Genomic DNA, 23876 nt, shown 5'->3' on the forward strand with positions numbered 1-23876 from the left:
TTCAGTCCCTTTCTCACCATTCAGTGCTTTTCCTGATTTTGTTTTTGTGACTTTGCTGTGTTTTTTCACCCTGTGAACTTGTATGTGTTATCATAGTTCCCAGTGGGATTTCTTAAGGGGCAGCTGGTACACAGGAATGTTCATTTCTTTTGATGGACTCGAGTTTTATTTTCAAACGGGAGGAATAGCTTATATCAAGACTGAATAGGTGGAGAAGGATGGAAGGAAACTGTGCTCGAGCTTGAACGTGTTTGTGGAGTTATGGCTCTTGGACTGTGGCTGTTTGTGCAGCAGGGTGGCAAGGTAAACATGAGTGAGTGTATCTGCTAATCCCAGGAGCAGAAAGTCTCCTTCCGTGTATGTACTTTTCATCGGTTGTCAGGGATTCCAGTTGGCATTATATGGTAGTAAAAATGGGACAGCCTTGTTGCCCATCCCTGTTGCTCCTTTTATGTGTATTAATTTCTTGAAATCTCTTGTCTTCCAACCTTCCATTTACACAGCCAATGTTTCATCAAGAAAGAATGGACAAGTGGTGAACGTGGAAGGAGGGGGCCGTTCTTTTATACCATGCATTGTTTTCCATGTCATAATGCTTAGTCACATTTTTCCAGCACATGTTCAGACTCCATTGGTGTTGCTTTGTTTTAGGAGTGTGGCTCTATGTGATGCAGAGGGCTGAGGTAGACCAGATGTCTCTCTCCTTGGGTTGTTTTGACAGATCATGTCCGTATTTATCTGGCACACTGGGGAGTTCCTGCAAACAAGAGATATTTGAATTCATTGAACCAGGATAAGGGGAAATTTTGGCTACACATAATACTTGGAATTATTTCAAGACTGAACTTTGGGTCGTCAAAGTAATAGTTCTCTGGGACACCTATTTTCACATGGATATGGAAGCTCTCTGCACACACATGTGTGTACCAAATTCTCAAAGAGTAAAGGATTACAAATTGATCAATTCCAAAAATCTGTATCAACTCACACAAGAAAAATAGAGAAGTTGTACAGTCCATAACCTTTTGAATAAATGGAACTATAATAAATAGTCTTGTTGCAGAATAATATCTAAGTCCAATGGCTCTACTCTTAAATTGTACTGAGAATTCTATAAAGAAATTATTCCATGTTGATATAGATTCTTCTGTAGTATTGAGAAGTGAGATACACTAATTCATTTTCTGTAGATAACATATCATTCCTACCAAATTCAGATAAGGTGAATAGGAGAAATTAGCACAGGTTAATCTCTTGATGATATCAACAATAGTATTTTTAAAAAATAGTAGCAAACTGAATTTAACGATTTATGAAAAACATAATCCATTATGACAACAGTCATACTCCAGGAGTGCCAGGTTGGTTTAACCATATCAGGAAACATTAGAAACTCAGTAGGAAGCCTGATATGAACCAAATAAAAGAAAAAATGATACGACTTCCCCAAAAGATGGAGAATAAAAAATACTAAATATAATGTACTGTCATAAATCCAGGAGCAGTACTTGATAAAATTTAACAACAATACCTACCATAAAATTTTTTCCAAAGGATAATTAAAGGGCTCTTTATTAATAATTTATAATTGGTAGTAAAAAACAAATCTAGCTAACATCACACATGAATTGAAAGCATTACATATGATTAGGGAACAAGACAAGGAAGCCAACTGGCACCCCTTTAATGCTACATTTACAGCACACTTAGGAGGGAAATAAAACAAAAGATTAAAATTTGGGAAAATAAAACATGCAAGTCACAGATGATGTAATTATCAGTTTAGAAACTCTGGGAACATTAATTACTACACTTAATGAGAGAGTTGGGAATCATTACTGCATATAAATTCTAATGTACAGAAAACAATTCCGCATGTATATATCAGAAACAAGAAACTGGAAAATGAAATTTTAGAAGAATTATAATAACATTAGAGGGATCATCTTACCAATTTTACGTCTAATAAAGATCCTGTGCCTACTTGTGGGCAAAAGTATTAAACATTGTTAGAGGCATTGAAAAAGATATGAAGAAATACATAAATTCTGTGGAAAACCCAGAGGTGTTCAATTTCCTAGTTGATTGCGAAGGCCAAGGAGAGTCAAGCCAGTCTTGAAGAACAAAGTGGGGACATTTGCTTTAACTTATATCAAGACTTTTAAAAAAAAGTTACAGCAATTTGAACAAGTGGATTTAAATGCAGAGAACAACACAAAGGAATGGAATTCACACTGAGATGTAGAGAGGGGATGGTCTTTTCCTAAGTAATGTGAAGACCATTAAGCATCTAGGAAAATAGAAGAAAATTGAAATTAGCCTCATACCACCCAGTCAACCCTAGGCAGGTAGAGATGTCAGTGGGAATGGTCAAACAAGCCTTTTATCAGATAATATGGTTAAATGACCTCAGAATAATGAAAGTTTTAAAACAAAATAGAAATGCAGAAACCACAAAGGACAACTTGAAATATTTGCATATAACAAACCAATAACTTAATTTTACTGGAAACATTACAAAAGAGCAAAAAGGTAGGGCAGAAAAATGAGAAGGATATATACACATGTAACCATCAACATTCTGGTATTTAATTATATTAAAAAAACTAAACGAACAGGAAAAAGAGCAGCAGTGCTTTGAAAATTAGGCAACACTTGAACAGTGACACCACAGCAGAGCAAACCACAGAAGGACCAAAATGATCACAAAGATTCCTCACTTTGTGACTCAGCAGGACCACGCAACAGACAGCACAGGGGGTGTAGCCTCACTGCCACTAGATTCCCAAGAGTTGACAACCCAGAGGGTGGGCAAGGGGGTGGATCCTCAGGAAGTGTCCTTCACTGCAGGTAAGAACGTGGCCTGCACCAAGGTGAGGGAAAGGGTCTGGCCTCATCAAGGAAGGGTGAAGACTGCATGACTCCACAGCTCCGGTACCAGAGGAGGTGGACATGGGAGAAGCTGTTTCCAACGTGTCTCTGGAACAGCATGCACAGCTTAGGGGCAGAGTGTGGACATAAATGTGTCCCTCGGTTTTGAGAAGGCAGAAGAGCTACCTTAGGCCACACAGCTGGTGCGCAGCCTGGAGAAGTTTCCTGTCTTACTGCCTCCCTGTTGAGTGGTTCTTTCCCCAGTGCTGCATCTTCACTTAGATTCTATCTTTGATCCTATGAATCCCACCCTGCCTTCTGTTCCCAGAGCCCTCAGTGGTGTTTGCCAAGGAGCAGCCAGCGCGCAGTGAAGTGCAGGCCGTGGCGGGGGCCAGTGCCACGCTGAGCTGCGAGGTGGCCCAGGCCCAGACGGAGGTGACGTGGTACAAGGATGGCAAGAAGCTGAGCTCCAACTCCAAAGTGCATGTCGAGGCCATGGGCCGCACCCGGAGGCTGGTGGTGCAGCAGGCGGGCAAGGCGGACGCCGGGGAGTACAGCTGCGAGGCCGGGGGCCAGAAGGTCTCCTTCCACCTGGACATCACAGGTCAGTTCTTGATGATACTAAGTCCACCTGTGTGTATGGGTTGATAGGACTGGCTTACAGCCTCTACAGACTTTTGTGCACCTGCCATTTGACGTCCTCTCATCATGTCTCTTCAAGTTAGGTCTATAAATTAGAAATGGAAGGAAAATGTCACTTTTCCACAACAATATGTGCTGGTAATGGGGAATTAACATAACAGCAGCCCCCGGCTGGAAGGGAATATATATTCTACTGCTGGTTTATGGCCTGGAGAATTTTTCAGTCCCTTTGTCACCATTCCATGCTTCTTACCCTGATTTTGTTTTTTTGACTTACTTGTGTTTTTTCACCCTGTGAACTTCTATGTGTTATCATGGTTTCCAGAGGGGTTTCTTAAGGTGCAGTAGGCACACAGGAAGGTTCATTTTTTAGGTGGATTCCAGTTTATTCTGAAATTGAAGGAGCTTATATCAACACTGAATAGGTGGTAGAAGGATGGAAAGAAACTTTGTTGGAGCTTGAAAGTGTTTATGAAGTTTTGGCCCTTGAGCTAGGGCTGCTAGTGCAGGAGACTGGCAAGGTAGACAGTAGCAAATTTATCTGCTAATCCCAGGACCAGAAAGTCTCCTTCCATGTATATATTTTTCATCAGTTATCAAGGATGACAACTGGCATTATTTCATAGTGATAATGGGACTGCCTTGTTGAACAGTCAGACCCTGTTGCTCTTTTTATGTATATTAAGTTTTTGAAATCTCCTGTCTTCCAAAGTTCCATTTAAACAGCCAATGTTTGGTCAAGAAAGCATGATGCGTCGTGGATGTGGAGGGAGATGGGCTGTTCTTTTACACTGTGTATTATTTTCCGTGCCATAATTCTTAGTCATATTTTTCCAGCACATATTCAGACTTCATTGGTGTTGCTTGGTTTCTAGGAGTTTACTCTGTCTGATGCAGAGGGCTGAGGTAGACCAGATGTGTCTCTCCTGGGATTGTTCTGGCAGATCATCTCCATAGCTATCTGGCACACTGGCGAGTTCCTGCGAAAAAGAGGTGTTTGAATTCATTGAACCAGTTAAGGGGAAATTTTGATCACACATAATGCTTGGAATTATTTCAAGGCTGCACTTTGGGTTGTCAAAGTATTAATTGTCTGGGACACCTATTTTCACATGGATGTGGAAGCTCTCTGCACACACAGTGTATACCAAATTCACAAAGAGCAGAAGATTACACATTGATCAGTTCCAAAAATCTATTGTCAACTCACACAAGGAAAATAGACACTTTTGAATAAATGGAACCATAATAAATAATCTTGTTACAGAATAATATCTAAGTCCAGTGGCTCTACTCTTAAATTGTACTGAGTATTCTGTAAAGAAATTGTTCCATGTTTATATAGATTCTTCTGTAGTATTGAAAAATTGAGTTACGCTAATTCATATTTTGTAGATAGCATATCATTCCTACCAAAATTCCATAAGGTAAATAAGAGAAATTAACACAAGTTAATCTCTTGATGATGTCAAGAATAATATCTTTAAAAAATATTAGCACAGTGAATTTAAGAAGTTATCAAAAGGGTTATCCACTATAGCAATGGTCATACTCCAGGAGTGCAAGGTTGGTTTAACACAAGAAACATTAGAAGCTCAGTAGAAAGCTTGACATTAACAGAATAAAAGAGAACAATGATACAATTTCTCCAATTCAAATGCAGAATAAAATTACTCAATAAAACATAACACCATAAATCCAGGAGATGTACTTGATAAAATTTAACAACAATTCTTGCTGTAATAACTTCTCCAAGGTATAAATAAATGGTTGTTCCTTCATTTAATAACTGGTAGTGGAAAATAAACTAGCTAGAATCACACATAAAGTGAAACCTTTACAGTATTGTGTATGAAGTAGGGAACAAGACAAGGAAGCCAACTGGCACCACTTTAATGCTATTTTACAGCACACTTGGGGGGAAGTAAAATGAAAGATGAAAACTTGGTAAAATAAAACATGAAATTCATAGATGATATGATTATCAATTTAGAAATCTAGGAACGTGAATTACTACACTTAATGAGAGAGTTGTGAAAGATTACTGCATATAAATACTAATGCAGAATCAATTCTATGTCTATATACATGAAACAAGAAATTAGAAGATGAACTTTGAAAAGAGTTACAATAACATTAGATATATCCTGTCATTCATTCCAAGTCTAAGAAAGGATCTTGAGATTCTTTGGAAGCAAAATTATTAAATATTGTGAGAGACAGAGAAAAGAATATAAATAAATGGATAAAAATCAGTGGACGACCCAGAGGTGTTCAACCCCCAGCAAAAGCCAAATCACAGTTCATTTGGGTGTGAGACTATTGACAAACTGATTGCAAACGCCAAGGAGATTCAAGGCAGTCTTGAAGAACAAAGTGAGGACATTTACTCTAACCTATGTCAGGACTTCATTTTTTATTAATGCTACAGCAATTTAGACAAGTGGGTCCCAATGCAGAGATAGGCAAACAACACAAAGAAATGGAATGTTGAGCTCACATCGTGCTGTAGAGAAAGGAGGGGCTTTTCCTAATTGGTCTTAAGAACATTAACTATACGGAAAAATAAAATTGAAATCTACCTCATACCACACGAAGAATCAACCCTGTGCAGGTTAGAGGCCTCCGTTGGAATGGTAAAACAAGTTTGTGTAATCAGATAATATAGATTATTTAATGACCTCAGGATAATGAAAGATTTTAAAACAGAAGATAAATGCAGAAACCACAAAGGACAACTTGACATATTTGCCTGCAGTATGCCTAAAACTGATAACTTAATTTCACCAGAAACATTACAAAGGAGCGAAAAGCACAGAAATGGGGAAGATACATGCACATGTAACCATCTGTCATTTAATTATGTAAAAAAAAATAAACGAATATGGAAAAGACGGGCAATGCTATTGAAACTGGGGCAAAACTTGAACAGTGACACCACAGAAGAGCAAACCACAGAAGGACCAAAAGGATCACAAAGATTCCTCACCTTGTGAGTCACCAGGACTGTGCAAGAGACAGCACAGGGGGCGTAGCCTCACTGCCACTAGGTTTCCAAGAGTTGACAACCCTGAGATGGGCAAGGGGGTGGATCCTCAGGAAGTGTCCTTCACTGCAGGTGAGAACGTGGCCTGCACCAAGGTGAGGGAAAGGGTCTGGCCTCATCTAGGAAGGGTGAGGACTGCATGACTCCACAGCTCCGGTCCCAGAGGAGGTGTGCATGGGAGAAGCCATTCCCAATGTCTTTCTGGAGCAGCACGCACAGCTCAGGGGCAGAGTGTAGACATAAATTGTGTCCCTCGTTGTTGAGAAGGCGGGAGAGCTTCTCTAGGCCACACAGCTGGTGCGCAGCCTGGAGAAGTTTCCTGTCTTCCTGCCTCCCTGTTGAGTGGTTCTTTCCCCGGTGCTGCGTCTTCACTTAGATGGTGTCTTTGACCTTGTGTGTCCCCCGCTCCCTGCCTGTCCCCAGAGCCCTCGGTGGTGTTTGCCAAGGAGCAGCCAGCGCGCAGTGAAGTGCAGGCCGTGGCGGGGGCCAGTGCCACGCTGAGCTGCGAGGTGGCCCAGGCCCAGACGGAGGTGACGTGGTACAAGGACGGCAAGAAGCTGAGCTCCAGCTCCAAAGTGCGTGTGGAGGCCGCGGGCCGCACCCGGAGGCTGGTGGTGCAGCAGGCGGGCAAGGCGGACGCCGGGGAGTACAGCTGTGAGGCCGGGGGCCAGAGGGTCTCCTTCCGCCTGGGCGTCACAGGTCAGTTCTTGAGGATACTAAGTCCACCTGTGTGTATGGGATGATAGGGCTGGCTTTCAGCCTCAACAGGCTTTTGTGCATCTGCCATTAGGCGTCCTCTTGTCACGTCTCTTCATGTTAGGTCTATAAATTAGGAATGGAAGGAAAAAGTCACTTCTGCCACATCAGCATGCTTTGCTAAGGGGGAATTAATATAACAGCAGCCCCTGGCTGATAGGGTGTATATATTTCACTGCTGTTTTAGAGCCTGGAGAATTTTCCAGTCCCTTTCTCATTGTTCAGTTCTTCTTGTCCTGATTTTGTCTTTCTGACTTACTTGTGTTTTTTCACCCCATGTACTTCTATGTGTTATCATAGTTCCCAATGGGATTTCTTAAGGCCCAGCTGGCACACAGGAAGGTTCATTTTTTAAGTGGACTCCAGCTTTATTCTGAAATGGGAAGTAGCTTACATCAAGACTGAATAGGTGGGAGAAGGATTGATAGAAACTGTGCTCGAGCTTGTACATGTTTGTGGAGTTTTGGCTCTTGAGCTAGGGCTGCTTGTGCAGTAGACTGGCAGGGTAGACACTAGGGAGTGTATCTGCTAATCCCAGGACCAGAAAGTCTCCTTCCATGTATATATTTTTAATCAGTTGTCGGGGATACCAGTTGGCATCATATGGTAGTTAAATCGGACAGCCTTGTTGCACAGTCAGTCCCTCTTGCTCTTTTTATGTGTATTAATCTCTTGAAATCTCCTATCTTCCAAACTTCCATTTTCACAGCCTATGTTTTGTCAAGAAAGCATGGACAAGTGGTGGATGTGGAGGGAGAGGGGCTGTTCTTTTACACCTTGTATTATTTCCCATGTCATAGTGCTTAGCAACATTTCTCCAGCACATGTTCAGACTCCTTTGGTATTCTGTGGTTTCTAGGAGTCTGGGTTATTTGATGCATACGGCTGACGTAGACCAGATGTCCCTCTCCTGGAATTGTTCTGGCAGATCATGCAGACATTTACCTGGCATACTGGAGAGTTCCTGTGAACAAGAGATGTTTGAATTCATTGAACCAGGATAAGGGGAAATTTTGACCACACAGAATACTTGGAATCATTTCCAGTCTGTGCTTTGGATTGTCAAAATATTAATTGTCTAGGACACCTATTTTCACATAGATATGTTAGCTCTCTGCCCACAGTTGTATGTACCAAATTCACAAAGAATAGAGGGTTACAAATTGATCAATTCCAAAAATCTATATCAACTCACACAAGAAAAATAGGGAAGTTGTACAGTCCATAACCTTTTGCATAAATAATCTTCTGATAGAATACGGTCTAAGTCCTGTTGCTCTACTGTCAAGTTTTGTTGAGTATACTGTAAAGAAATTATTCAATGTGTATATAGATTCTTCAGTAGTATTGAAAAATGAGGCAGACTCTCTAATTCACTTTTTTTTGTAAATAACATGGAATTGCTACCAAAATCCGATAAGGGAAATGTGAAGAATTAACATAGTTTAATCTCTTGATGATATCAAGTCTAGTATCTTTAAAAAATATTAGCACACCGAATTACCAATTTATCAAAAGGATAATCCATTAAGACAACAATCATACTCCAGGAGTGCAAGATTGGTTTAACACAAGAAACATTTAAAACTCAGTAGAAAGCTTGACATGAACCAAATAAAAGAGAAAATGATACGATTTCCCCAATACATGAAGAATAAGAATATTCAATAAAATATAACACCACAAATCCAGGAGAACTCCTTGATAAAATTGCACATCAATTCCTGCCATAAAATTCTTACTAAGGGATAAATAAAAGAGTCCTTCCTTCATTCAATAGTTGGTAGTAGAAAAAAACTAGCTAACATCACACATAAATTGAAACCTTGAAAGCACTGCATGTGAAGTAGAGAACAAGGCAAGGAAGCCAACTGTCACCACTTTAATGGTGCGTTTGCAGCACACTTAGGAGGAAAATAAAACAAAACATTAAAACTTGGGCAAGTAAAACGCGGAAGTCACAGATGATATGATTATCAGTTTAGAAAATCTAGGAACATTGATTATTACACTTAATGAGAGAGTTGGGAAATATTACTGCATATAAATATTTATTAGAGAAACAATTCTATATCTGTATACAAGAAAGTAGAAAATGAAATTTTAGAAGAGTTACAAAAACATTAGACAGATCATGTTACCAATTCCATGCCTACTAAAGGATCCTGAGACACTTTGTGGGCAAAATTATTAACCATTGTTGAGAGTTGGAGAAGAAGATATAAATGAATGAATAGCAATCTGTGGAAGACCTGGAGATGTTCTATTCCCATGAAAAGCCAAATAAGAGTTCTTGTGGGTGTCAGAATATTGACAAGTTGACTGCAAAAGCCAAGGAGAGTCAGGCCAGTCTTGAAAAATGAAGTGGGGACATTTGCTCTAACTTATATCTAGGTTTTTTTTTTTTAGCCACAACAATTTAGACAAGTGGGTCTCACTGCAGACATAGATAAACACACAGGAATGGAATGTTGAGCTCATACTGAGGTGCAGAGAAAGGAGGGGCTTTTCACAAGTGGTGTTAAGACCATTAACCATAGAGAAAGATAAAATTGAAATCTACCTCATATCACACAGAGAATCAACCCCAGGTAGATGGAGACTTCAATGGGCAAGGTCAAACAAGCTTTTTTTTTTTAAATCACCTAATATAGATTATTTAATGAACTCAGAATAATGAAAGATTTTAAAAATAAAAGATAAATGCAGAACCAAAAATGACAACTATACCCTATTTGCATGAAACAAACCAATAACTTAATTTCACCAGAAACATTACAAAGGAGCGAAAAATGGGGAGGATATGTACACACGTAACCATCAACAGTGTAGTATTTAACTATATAAAGAGCTCCTAAACAAATATGTAAAAGACCGGCAGTTCTATGAAAATTAGGCAAAACTTGAACAGTGACACCACAGAAGAGCAAACCACAGAAGGACCAAAGTGATCACAAAGATTCCTCACCTTGTGTGTCATCAGGACCATGCAAGAGACAGCACAGGGGGTGTAGCCTTACTGCCACTAGGTTTCCTAGAGTTGACAACCCTGAGATGGGCAAGGGGGTGGATCCTCAGGAAGTGTCCTTCACTGCAGGTGAGATCGTGGCCTGCACCAAGGTGAGGGAAAGGGTCTGGCTTCATCGAGGAAGGGTGAGGACTGCATGACTCCACAGCTCTGGTCCCAGAGGAGGTGGACATGGGAGAAGCCATTCCCAGTATCTCTCTGGGAGCAGCACACACAGCTCAGGGGCAGAGTGTAGACATAAATTGTGTCCTTCGTTGTTGAGAAGGCAGGAGAGCTTCTCTAGGCCGCACAGCTGGTGCGCAGCCTGGAGAAGTTTCCTGTCTTCCTGCCTCCCTGTTGAGTGGCTCTTTCGTTGGTGCTGCATCTTCACTTAGATGGTATCTTTGACTCCATGTGTCCTTCCCTCCCTGCCTGTCCCCAGAGCCCTCGGTGGTGTTTGCCAAGGAACAGACGGCACACAATGAAGTACAGGCTGTGGCAGGGGCCAGTGCCATGCTGAGCTGCGAGGTGGCCCAGGCCCAGACGGAGGTGACGTGGTACAAGGATGGCAAGAAGCTGAGCTCCAGCTCCAAAGTGCATGTCGAGGCCACGGGCCGCACCCGGAGGCTGGTGGTGCAGCAGGCGGGCAAGGCGGACGCCGGGGAGTACAGCTGCGAGGCCGGGGGCCAGAAGATCTCCTTCCACCTGGACGTCACAGGTCAGTTCTTGAGGATACTAAGTCCACCTGTGTGTACGGGATGACAGGACTGGCTTACAGCCTCTACAGGCTTTTGTGCAACTGCTGTTAGGCGTCCTCTCATCACATCTCTTCATTGTAGGTCTATAAATTAGAAATGGATGGAAAAAGTCACTTCTGCCACTTCAGCATGCTTTGCTAATGGGGAATTGACATAAAGCAGCCCCTGGCTGGAAGGGACTATATATTTCACTGCTGGTTTAGAGCCTGGAGAATTTTCCAGTCCCTTTCTCATTGTTCAGTTTTTCTTGTCCTGATTTTGTTTCTGATTTTGTTGTGTTTTTTCACCGCATGCACTTCTATGTGTTATCATAGTTCCCAATGGGATTTCTTAAGGGTCAGCTGGCACACAGGAAAGGTTCATTTTTTTAGGTGGACTGAAGTTTTATTCTGAAATGGGAGGTAGGTTATATCAAGACTGAACAGGTAGGGGAAGGATGGAAAGAAATTGTGGTTGAGCTTGAATGTGTTTGTGGAGTTATGGCTCTTTGGCTGTGGCTGCTTGTGTATCAGGCTGGCAAGATAGACATTAGCGAGTGTATCTGCTAATCCCAGAAAGTCTCCTTACATGTATATATTTTTCACTGGTTATCGGGATTTCCAAATTGGCTTTATTTGGTAGTGAGAATGGGACAGCCTTATTGTGCAGTCAGATCCTGGTGCTCCTTTTATGTGTATTAATATCATAAACCTCCTCTATTCCAAGGTTTCATTTTTTGGCCAGTGTTTGGTCAAGTAAGCATGGATGAGTGGTGGATATAGAGGGAGAGGGGCTGTTCTTTTACACCTTGTATTATTTTTCGTGTCATAATGCTTAGTCGCATTATCACAGCACATGTTCAGACTCCATTGGTCTTCCTTGATTTCTAGGAGTGTGGCTTATTTGATGCATAGGGCTGATGTAGAGCAGATGTTCCTCTCCTGGAATTGTTCTGGAAGATCAAGTAGATATTTACCTGACACACTGGAGAGTTCCTGTGAACAACAGATGTTTGAATTTATTGAACCAGTTAAGGGGAAGTTTTGACCACACATAATACTTTGAATCATGTCCATTCTGTACTTTGGATTGTCATAGTGTTAATTGTCTGAGACAGCTATTTTCACATAGTTATGGAAGCTCTCTGCACACAGATGTGTGTACCAAATTCAGAAGGAGTAGAGGATTACAAATTGATCAATTCCAAAAATCTATATCAACTCACACAAGGAAAATAGCCACTTTAGAATAAATGGAACCATAATAAATAATCTTGTCACAGAATAATATCTAAGTCCAGTGGCTCTACTCTTAAATTGTGCTGAGTATTCTATAAAGAAACCATTCCATGTTCATATAGATTTTCTGTAGTATTTAGAAATGAGTTACACTAATTCATTTTTTTGTAGATAGCATATAATTCCTAACGAAATCAAATAAGGTGAATGGGAGGAATTAATGCAGGTTAATCTCTTGATGATGTCAAGAATAATATATTTAAAAAATATTAGCACACTGAATTTAGCAATTTATCAAAAGGGTTATCCACTATGACAATAGTCAGACTTCAGGAGTGCAAGGTTGGTTTAACACAAGAAACATTAGAAACTCAATAGAAAGCTTGACATTAACAGAATAAAAAAGAACAATGATACAATTTCTCCAATTTAAATGCAGAATAAAACAACTCAATAAAATATAACACCATAAATCCAGGAGATGTACTTGATAAAATTTAACAACAATTCTTGCTGTAATAACTTCTCCAAGGTATAAATAAATGGTTGTTCCTTCATTTAATAATTGGTAGTGGAAAATAAACCAGCTAGAATCACACATAAAGTGAAAGCTTGACGGTATCGCATATGAAGTAGGGAACAAGACAAGGAAGCCAACTGGCACCACTTTAATGCTACATTTACAGCACACTTAGGGGGGAAATAAAATGAAAGATGACAACTTGGTAAAATAAAACATGTTTTTGCAGATGATATGATTATCAATTTAGAAAATCTAGGAACATGAATTACTACACTTGATGAGACAGTTGAGAAATACTACTGCATATAAATATTAATACAGAGAAACAATTCTCTAGCTATATACAAGAAACAAGAAAGTAGAAAATGAAATTTGAGAAGAGTTACAATAACACTAGATATATCATGTCACTAATTCCAAATCTAAGACAGGGTCTTAGGACTCTTTGTAGGCAAAATTATTAAGTATTCTTGAGAGGCAGAGGAAAAGATATAAATAAATGGATAAAAATCTGTGGAATATCCAGAGGTGTTCGACCCCCAGCAAAAACCAAAAAACCCAAATCACAGTTCTCTTGGGTGTGAGACTAGTGACAAGTTAATTGCAAAGGCCAAGGAGATTCAAGCCAGTCTTGAAGGACATAGCAGGGACATTTGCTGTAACCTATGTCAGGACTTCATTTTTTATTAACACTACAGCAATTTAGACAAGTGGGTCTCAATGTAGAGATAGGCAAACAACACAAAGAAATGGAATGTTGAGCTCACATCGTGCTGTAGAGAAAGGAGGGGCTTTTCCTAATTGGTCTTAAGAACATTAACTATACAGAAAAATAAAATTGAAATCTACCTCATACCACACGAAGAATCAACCCTGCGCAGGTTAGAGACCTCCGTCCTCCGTGGGAATGGTAAAACAAGTTTGTGTAATCAGGTAATATAGATTATTTAATGATCTCAGAATAATGAAAGATTTTAAAACAGAAGATAAAAGCAGAAACCACAAAGACAACTTGACTTATTTGCCTGCAGTATGCCTGCAATTGATAACTTAATTTCACCAGAAATATTACAAAGGAGCAAAAAGCACAAAAATGGGGACGATATATACACATGTAACCATCTGTCATTTAATTATGTAAAAAAAACTGAATATGGAAAAGACGGGCAATGCTATTGAAACTGGGGCAAAACTTGAACAGTGACAACACAGAAGAGCAAACCACAGAAGGACCAAAATGATCACAAAGATTTCTCACCCAGTGAGTCATCAGGACCGTGCAAGAGACAGCACAGGGGGTGTAGCCTCACTGCCACTAGGTTGACAACCCTGAGATGGGCAAGGGGGTGGATCCTCAGGAAGTGTCCTTCAGTACAGGTGAGAACGTGGCCCGCACCAAGGTGAGGGAAAGGGTCTGGCCTCATCGAGGAAGGGTGAGGACTGCATGACTCCACAGCTCCGGTCCCAGAGGAGGTGTGCATGGGAGAAGCCATTCCCAATGTCTTTCTGGAGCAGCACGCACAGCCCAGGGACAGAGTGTAGACATAAATTGTGTCCTTCATTAAGAAGGTGGGAGAGCTTCTCTAGGCCGCACAGCTGGTGCGCAGCCTGGAGAAGTTTCCTGTCTTCCTGCCTCCCTGTTGAGTGGCTCTTTTGCTGGTGCTGCATCTTCACTTAGATGGTGTCTTTGACTCCTTGTGTCCCTCCCTCCCTGCCTGTCCCCAGAGCCCTCGGTGGTGTTTGCCAAGGAACAGACGGCACACAGTGAAGTGCAGGCTGTGGCGGGGGCCAGTGCCACGCTGAGCTGCGAGGTGGCCCAGGCCCAGACGGAGGTGACGTGGTACAAGGACGGCAAGAAGCTGAGCTCCAGCTCGAAAGTGCGTGTGGAGGCCGCGGGCCGCACCCGGAGGCTGGTGGTGCAGCAGGCGGGCAAGGCGGACGCCGGGGAGTACAGCTGCGAGGCCGGGGGCCAGAAGATCTCCTTCCACCTGGGGGTCACAGGTCAGTCCTTGAGGATACTAAGTCCATCTGTGTTTACGGGATGATAGGACTGGCTTACAGCCTCTACAGGCTTTTGTGCACCTGCCTTTAGACATCTCTCTTCAAGTTAGGTCTATGAAGTAGGAATGGAAGGAAAAAGGTCACTTCTGCCACATCAGCATGCTTTGCTAATGGGGAATTAACATAACAGCAGCCCCTGGCTGGAAGGGACTATATATTTCACTGCTGGTTTAGAGCCTGGAGAATTTTCCAGTCCCTTTCTCACTATTCACTGCTTCTTATCCTGATTTTGTTTCTGACTGTTTTGTGTTTTTTCACCCTGTGTACTTCTATGTGTTATCATAGTTCCCAATGGGATTTCTTAAGGGTCAGCTGGTACACAGGGAAGGTTCATTTTTTTAGGTGGACTGAAGTTTTATTCTGAAATGGGAGGTAGCTTATATCAAGACTGAACAGGTAGGGGAAGGATGGAAAGAAACTGTAGTTGAGCTTGAACGTGTTTGTGGAGTTATGGCTGTTTGGCTGTGGCTGCTTGTATATTAGGCTGGCAAGGTAGACACTAGCGAATGTATCTGCTAATCTCAGGACCAGAAAGTCTCCTTCCATGTATATATTTTTCATCAGTTATTGGAGATTCCGAATTGGCATTTTTTGGTAGTGAGAATGGGACAGCCTTATTGTGCAGTCAGACCCTGGTGCTCCTTTTATGTGTATCAATTTCTTGAAATCTCCTATATTCCAACCTTCCATTTACGGCCAATGTGTGGTCAAGAAAGCATGGATGAGTGGTGGATGTGGAGGGAGAGGGGCTGTTCTTTTACACCATGTACTGTTTTCCATGTCATAGTGCTTAGTCACATGTTCAGACTGCATTGGTGTTCCTTGGTTTCTACATTTATATACTAGTGACAAATAGTTTAAAAGTGAGCTTTGAAAATGTTATAAAAGCATTAGAGGTATCATGTTTCTAATTCCAAATATAATACAAGGTGCTAAATGCCTTGGTGGGGGAAATTAGATCATGACATAGATTGCCTAAAAACTTCAGGAAGTGAAGAGATTTCTGTCACAGAACACAAATAGACTAAACACCATGGAACAAGAGTGACAAATTTGAACTCTTTAAAACTAAAACTTTCATTAGGTTCATTAGAAGTCACATTTAGTGACACAGCAAGTGACACAAATGTGAAAGAGAAAGGCACTATCATGCAAATAGAGTTTACAAAGGTGAATATGAAAAAGACAGATGATGCTACTGAAAATCAGGCAAAATTCTTGAACAGTTACAACACAGAAGAGCAAATAGTGATGACCAATAAGATTGGTGAAGTTGCTCTATGTTGTGAATCATCAGAACCATCAAGAGACAGCCAACAGGAGGTATGACTTCACTCCCACCAGACTGACGGCAGTTGACACACTGAGAGTAGCCAAGAGCATGAAGCCTCAGGAACTGTCATGCATCTTAGGTGAGAACGTTCCCTGCACAGTTGAGCAGGAAAGACTCTGGCGTCATCCAGGAAAGTTGAGGTGTGCATACATCATGACCCCCACCAGATCCATTGTGCTCAAAAGTCTTTCACAATGTCCTCACTTGGAACATCCCACTTGGAGCAGTAGTCAAATGTATAGATAAATTGTGTCACTATTGCTGGGAAGGTGTAGGGCTTCTCTAGGCCCCATAGCTGGTGCAACGCCTGGAGGAGTTTCCAGCCTTCCTGTTTAGTCCTTCTTTCCCCAGTACTGCCTTCCTGTCTTCGATGATGTCTTTGACCCTGTGTTTCCCTCTCTGTTCCCAGAGCCCATAGCTCTGTTTGCCAAGGAGCAGCTGTGGTGTGCAGTGAAAGACAGACTAGGGTTGGGAGGAGTGGCATGCCAAGCTACAAGGTAGCCCAGGCCCAGAGGGAGGTGACATGGTTCAAGGACGAGAAGAAGCTGAGTGCAAGCTCAAAAGTGCATGTAGAGGCCAAGGGCTATACTCGGCAGCTGGCGGTGCCTCCAGCAGGGAAAGTGGACACAGGGGAGTATGGGAGTACAGATGTGACGCTGGGGCCAGAGAGTCTCCTTCTGCATGAACGTCACGGGTCAGTTACTTGGGGGTTCTAACTGAGACCATTTGGAGGAGATGATGGGATTGATAACAGACCCACCAGACCCCAGGGCTCTTTGCATTAGACTTTATCTCTTAAGTCTCCCAACCTTCTACTTCCTACCCTTATTCCTGTGGCTGAGTTAAGGGAGTCTGGATTGGAAGGCTGTGTGTGGAAGGGAGTGGGGCCATTCTTGAGTAGTGTTTCCATGGAGTAACACTTAATCACATGTCCCAACTGCTGCACAGAATGTTCCCTGGTGCAGAGGACTCTGTGGTACTTGAGATTTGAGGTTGACCAGATGTCTCTTTTACCCAGGCCTATGTGACTATCCTTCTGCTGAATGTTTAGACTGTTCCCACGTCCCTCACCTAACACCACACGCGCATTCTTGGAAAGATTACCATGTGAAAAATCAATATGCAGAAAACCTTTTTACTTTAGTTTTATTTATATGTTGTATACTAGCAACACAGTTGGAAGATGAAATTTTAAAAGATTTAAAATAGTGTGAAAAGTACCATGTTTCCAATTCCAAGTATAATAAAGATGTTTAAGACCTCAGTGGGGGAAAATTGTTGAACATTTTGAGGGTAAAAAAAAAATCTAAAAAGTGGGTAGAAATCTATGGAAGGCTCAAACGTCTTCACATCCAATCAAAATCAAACAAATGTGTTTTCTTTGGAGGGTTGAAAATTGAGAAGCAGATTCCAAAGGCCAAGATTCCATGGCCAACATACTCTTGAAGAAGAGAAGTATCATAAAGCAACAGTAATAAAGATAATGGGGTCACAATGCAGGGACAGTTATCAGATCAAAGGAACAGAATAGTGAGCTCACAGTCAGACCAGTGAATAAATGAACTTCCCACTCCTCGCCTTTTTTTTTTTCACCATTGAAACTGTGTAGGCAAGGGAGAAAGGATAGTCTTTTCAATATGGTGTTTTCAACATTTAATCATATAAAAATTGCATAGGTAACTCAAATGACACTTCAAAAGGTACTCCAGGTGGGTGAGGGGCCACAGTGTGAAGGAAAATCATAAATCCTCAGTTGATGACATAAATTATTTAGTGACTTCAGGGTAAGGACAGATTTCTGAAACAGAAAAATGGAACAACATCCCATATTTGACAATGTTAAAACTAAAACTTTGATCCATCCTGAGATACCACATGAGTGAAAAGGCAAGTTAAACAGATGGATGTGATATTTACAAACCATGTAAGTGTCACATCTCTAGCACTTAAACGTATAAAGAGATCCAGAAAATGAATAAGGAGGAGACAGACAATGCTATTGAAAACTGGGCAAAACACTTGAAGAGTGAAACCACAGAAGAGCAAACAGTAATGGCCAAAAGAATAAAAAAGTTACTCCACTTTGTGAGTCATCAGGACCATGCAAAAGACAGCCACTGGGGTATAACTTCACTCCTGCCAGATTGCAAGCAGTTCACGAAACTTAAGAGTAGGTGAGAACATGGAGCTGCAAGATCTCTCCCGCACTGTGAGTGAGAACCCTTCCTGTGCAATCATGTAAAAAGACTTTGCATCATCTGGGAAGGTTGAAGAAACCAAGCCTCATGACCCTGAAGTTCCTCTCCCAGACTAGTATGTACACAGAAGTCTGTTACGTTTTCACCTGGAACAAAATGCATGGATCAGTGGTAGAATGTATAGATAAATTTGGGTTCCTTGCTGAGAAGGAGGTGGGGCTTTTCTAAGCCACACAGCTAGCCAGCGTCTTGAGAAATTCCCAGTCCTCCTGCTTCACCATTTAATCCTTCTTCCCCAGTGCTTCATCCTGACTTAGATAGTGTTTTTGACCCTGTGTGTTCGTCTTTGTTCCCAGAGCCCTTGGCAGTGTTTGCCAAAGAGCAGCCAGTGCACAGTGAGATGCAGGCCGTGGCGGGGGCCAATGCCACGCTGAGTTGCAAGGTGGCCCAGGCCCAGACGGAGGTGACGTGGTACAAGGATGGGAAGAAGTTGAGTGCAAGCTCGAAAGTGCACATCGAGGCCAAGGGTTGCACCCGGCAGCTGGTGGTGCAGCAGGCGGGGAAGGCGGACGCCGGCGAGTACAGCTGCGAGGCTGGGGGCGAGAAGGTCTCCTTCTGCCTGGATGTTGCAGGTCAGTTATTTGATAAGGGTGCTAAATTAGCTCCTTTTGGCGGTGATGTGACTGGCTTATAGCCATGGCAGACCCAGTGGTCTTTCCAAATTAGCTCCATTTGGCGGTGATGTGACTGGCTTATAGCCATGGCAGACCCAGTGGTCTTTCCATTATACTTAATCTCTTCACATCTTCCAACTTCTCACCTCGCACTTTCATGTCCATGCCTGGGCCCAGGGAGACTGGGTGGGAAGAGTGTGTATGGAAGGAAGAAGGGCCCCTTTTGTGCACCACGAGTCATGTTTCCATATTATAATGCTCCTGGTGATCTTCAGTGTCCAGGACTTTGGCTCCATTTATCCTTTGGGATCTCAAATAGACCAGATGTCTCTTACCGTGGGATATGAGAATACACTTTTGGGTGTTCTAGCAGCATCCAGATTCCCTCACCCAGCACCACATGAGGATTCTCCCTAGTCAGAGATGTTTGTGTTTCTTTGAGCCTGATAAGGGGAAGTTCCAACCACAGAATCATCCTTGACATTACCTCAAGACTGAATTTTGGATCAGCAAAGTTTTAGTTGTTCTGGGACACTCCTCCTTCCTTGCACATGGCTGCAGAAGTTATCTGTGCACCCACGTGTCACAAAGCCTGGGCTCCTGTTTGGTCTGCAGTGTTTAAAGTAGACCAAGAGAAGAGGGTTGGTAGATATGCACCTTTGATACACACCTCTGAGATATGGAATATTCTTTTAAAAGTAAATTTCGGTTTCCTCTTGTCTTCAACTAGTACGTCCTGTATCAGTGTTCCCTTTGAGTTTGATTATAAATTTAGAAATGGAAAGTAATAAGGAGCTTTTCCTATACCAGCATGCTTTGTGAAGGGTAAGGTACTGTAGTAGCAGCCACTGATTGGTAAACTAGTATTTATTTCATAGCATTTCCTAGTGATTCAAGTGTATGTCTGTCCCTCCTGAACTGGTTCACAGAGATGTCTGTGAACTAACTGTAGTTTCCTTTTGTTAAGGGAGGTTAACCTCAAGTAGAGATGGGCTGTGGTCCCATGTTGACTCCTAAGTGCCACCACATAACAATTTGATATTGTATCAGTATAAAATGATTCATAGGTGTGTATATATATATATATATGTATATATATATATATATATATATATATATATATATATATATCAAGAAACCTGCTATGAATCATTCTGACATGTTGTTATAATAGAATATATTATTTACACAAATAAATTTGAAAAATTTTGAAATATTGGCCAATTCTTAGAAAACGATATCAAAACTTACCCAAGAAGAAATAAACAACTTGAACAGTCATATAACCTTTTAAATAAATGGAACCATGATAAAAAAGTCTTCTCATAGAACAAGATTAAGCTTAGTAGCTTTACTGGTAAATTATGTAAAATGTTCTGGAACAAAATTTTTCTGTACTGATGGAGTTCTTTAAGAGAATAGAAAAGAGATATATACTCTTTAACTCATTTTATGTAGCTAGCATAGCATTGATACCAAAGTCTGACAAGGAAAGTATAAAAAAATTAAAATTACAGGCCAATCTTTTATGAATGTCAGTATCCAAGTCCTAAACAAAATGCTGGCAAACTGAATGGAGCAGTACATGAAGAGCATAATATACTCAGATCTTAATCCAGGAATGCAAGGTTGGTTCAACAGCAGAACATTAGAAAATCAATATACTCAAAACATTAAGAAACTAAAAGAGAAAAGACATGTTTTTACCTAAAAAAAAAATGCAGACTAAAAGTGCTTGATAAAACTTTTACATCATATCCAGAATAAAAGTTTTATAAAATTTAGCATATATTCATGTTAATAAAGTTCTTAATAAACTAGCAATAAAAGGACAGCTCCTTAATCTGATACAGGGTACTGAAGAAAACAGCAAAAATTGCACTTAAAGGGAAACCTTGAGAGCCTTTCCTTTTAATTGGAGCATTTCAAGTGACTCCACTGTCACAACTTGTGTCCAATATTGTATAGCCTATAAGGGGGAATATAAAATAAAGTAATAAAATTTAGATAAAGCAAAAGTGTACTTAACAATGCAGAAAACAGAAAAAGGTAAATTTTCAGAGTTAGTAAGAAAGCTGAGAAAGATCACCAACATACAAAATACACAGAAAACACATCTATTTTGATGTACCAGCAACAGAGAGTCAGAAAATTACACCAGCATTAAAAGTATCATTCTTCTAATTCCATGTCTAATAAAATATGTTTAAGGCTTCTGAGGGGGAATATTATTAAATATTTTAGGGAGACAGTGGGGGAAATCTCAATGAATGGGGAGGTGTTGTCCATTCCTAATGAGAATCCAAGGAAAAGTTCTCTTGTGGGTGCATCAAAATTGACAAGTTGATTCCGAGGACCAAGTGGAACCAAAGCACTTATAAAGAAGAACAAAGGGAGAGCATTTGATCTGCCAGGTCTCAAACATATAAAGCTACAGCAATGAAGACAGCTGGATTTCAAAGCAGGGCTAAATACCTAGAGCAAAGGAACAGAGTAGTGAGCTCCAAAACAGACTGGCACATAAACAGACTTCCCATTCTTTTTCTGATTTTTCACCCTGCAGTGCTAGCGTGTGGTATAGAGAAAGGGGGGTCTTTTCATAAATGGTGCCAATACCATGTAACTATATACACATATCTCTCTTCTTATATCTCCATTTCTCTGTATTAAAAATGGACGTCTCCCTCACAGCACACACAAACATCAACTCTAGGTGGGTTAGAGACTCCAATGCGAAACATAAAACAAGCTCTTAGCAGATAATATAGATTATTTAATGACCTCAGGGTAATCAAAGATTTCTTAAACAGGATATAAATGCATTAACCACGAAGGACAAATTGACATACTTGCCTGTATTAAAACTAAGAACTTTAAATCAACAGAAGATACATAAAAGATGAAAAAGCAACTGACAAAGATGGAGATATTTACACACCTGTAATTGTCAAAGCTCTAATATAAAAATATAAAGAGCTCTTGAAAATGAATAAGGAAAAGACAGACAGTGCTACTGAGAACTGGACAGAAGCCTTGCAATGACACTACAGAAGAGCAAACACCAAAAGCCAAAAAGATCAGAAATGGTGCTGCATTTTGTAAATCGTCAGGGCCGTGCGAAAGAATGCCCAGGAAGTTCAGCTGCACGCCCCGAGATTGCCGATAGTTGACAGCACTGAGGGTAGACAGCATGGAGCCTCAGGGACTGTCATGCACTGTGAGTGAGGATGCTCTTTGCACAATCATGTGGGAAAGACTGCACCATCTAAGAAGGTTGAGATGTGCATGCCTCATGATCCCACAGTTCCTTTCCTAAAGGAATATGTGCAGAGGTGAAATCTTTCACAAAGTCACTACTTGGAACACCATGCAGAGATCAGTGGTGGAATGTGTAGATCCATTATGGGTCCTTGTTGCACAACTAGCACAGAACCTGGAGAACTTTCTAGTCCCCCTGCCCATCTGTCCATAGGCCTTCCTTCCCTAGTGCTCTGCCTTCCCGACTCAGTTGGTGTCATTGACCCCCCCTGGATCCCTGCATCCCTCCAGAACCTATGATGATGTTTGCCAAGGAGCAGCCAGTGTGCAGGGAGGTACAGGCCAAGGCAGGAGCCAGTGCCACGCTGAGCTGCGAGGTCGCCCAGGCCCAGACGGACGTGACGTGGTACAAGGACGAGAAGAAACTGAATGCAAGCTCAAAAATGTGCATGGAGGCCGTGGGCCACACCCGGAGGCTGGTGGTGCAGCAGGTGGGGAAGGCGGATGCTGGGGAGTACAGCTGCGAGGCCGGGGGCCAGAGGGTCTCCTTCCGCCTGGGCGTCACAGGTATGTGCCAGGCTGGGTGGAGGGGATGAGTGCCTGACAAACTGGGGGCAATTAGTACATCTCCAGCAGATTGGGGGACCTGTGTGTTGGGCCTGTGCTGGGTTCTCCTCTGATGCAGTCACCCCAGGGCTCTGTCCACTGGCGAGGTCCTTGAGTTGCTTGTCACAGCCCCTAGTCTAGGACATTCTTGGCATCTGCTGCCCCAGGTCCCTGCACCTCTCCACCACATCCCCACCTTTCCCAGCATGAAGCCTGCCACAGAGGCTCCCTCTGTCGTCTGCAGGTTGCTAAGGCCTGTGGTCTGTGGGAAAGGCCATTCGCTGTCTGTGGTTGGCAAGGGGGCCCTAGTCCCCTGGGAGGCTTCCTGGGCAGCTCTGGAGCTCAGCCCAGCTCTGGGGAGCCTCTGGCCTTGGATGCCCTGCCCCCATTGGGTCTGGAGTCCCTGTCTCTGGCCGTGGGGTCCTGATCATCCAGTTACCTTTAGGTCAGTCCATTACGTTGCCCTCTGCTCAGATGCCTACCCTGGCCTGAGCCTGGGCCAAGCCAATGTGCTGCCTGCTCCTGAGCCTCCCACCCCTTCTGGCTGCTGATGACATTGCTGGGTTATGGCCTTCTGAGCTGGCCGGAGCTGTCCCTGTCCCCAGCTGTGGCCCTTGCCCACCTGTCCACAATCCTGCAGCCAGCGTGGTCTTTCCAGGTGCTCCTCTAGGTCAGCCCTCCCAGGGCCTTCACCCGCCCCCTTCTCTTTCTTGGCTTTGCCTCCATGCTTGGCTGCTGGAGGCACGGAGGCTGCTTCCCACCTCTCAGTCTGTGCCGGAATCCCCTCTACCCAGTGCATCTCACAGGGGTTCCTTCACCCAGACTGTCCTCCTCCACCTCCCTTCCTGGCCCTGCTCCCCATTGCTCATCTAGAATGCCAGCCCCAGGAAGTGGTAGGGGCACTGCGAACTGCCTGTCCCCGCTTT

At 42.3% G+C, this 23876-nt stretch overlaps 1 protein-coding gene across 1 annotated transcript in view; it reads left to right on the forward strand.

Annotated features, from left to right (window-relative positions):
- Positions 1-23876, forward strand: part of OBSCN (obscurin, cytoskeletal calmodulin and titin-interacting RhoGEF) — a 161854-nt gene that overhangs the window by 45357 nt on the left and 92621 nt on the right. Inside the window, exons 15-20 of the mRNA XM_072952458.1 lie at positions 3200-3475; positions 6983-7258; positions 10765-11040; positions 14546-14821; positions 18769-19044; positions 22636-22911. Coding sequence (XP_072808559.1) covers positions 3200-3475; positions 6983-7258; positions 10765-11040; positions 14546-14821; positions 18769-19044; positions 22636-22911 — 1656 coding nt within the window. The remainder of the gene's footprint in view (positions 1-3199; positions 3476-6982; positions 7259-10764; positions 11041-14545; positions 14822-18768; positions 19045-22635; positions 22912-23876) is intronic.

The sequence above is a fragment of the Vicugna pacos genome, chromosome 3, assembly GCF_048564905.1.
Source record: "Vicugna pacos chromosome 3, VicPac4, whole genome shotgun sequence".
Taxonomy (NCBI): domain Eukaryota; kingdom Metazoa; phylum Chordata; class Mammalia; order Artiodactyla; family Camelidae; genus Vicugna; species Vicugna pacos.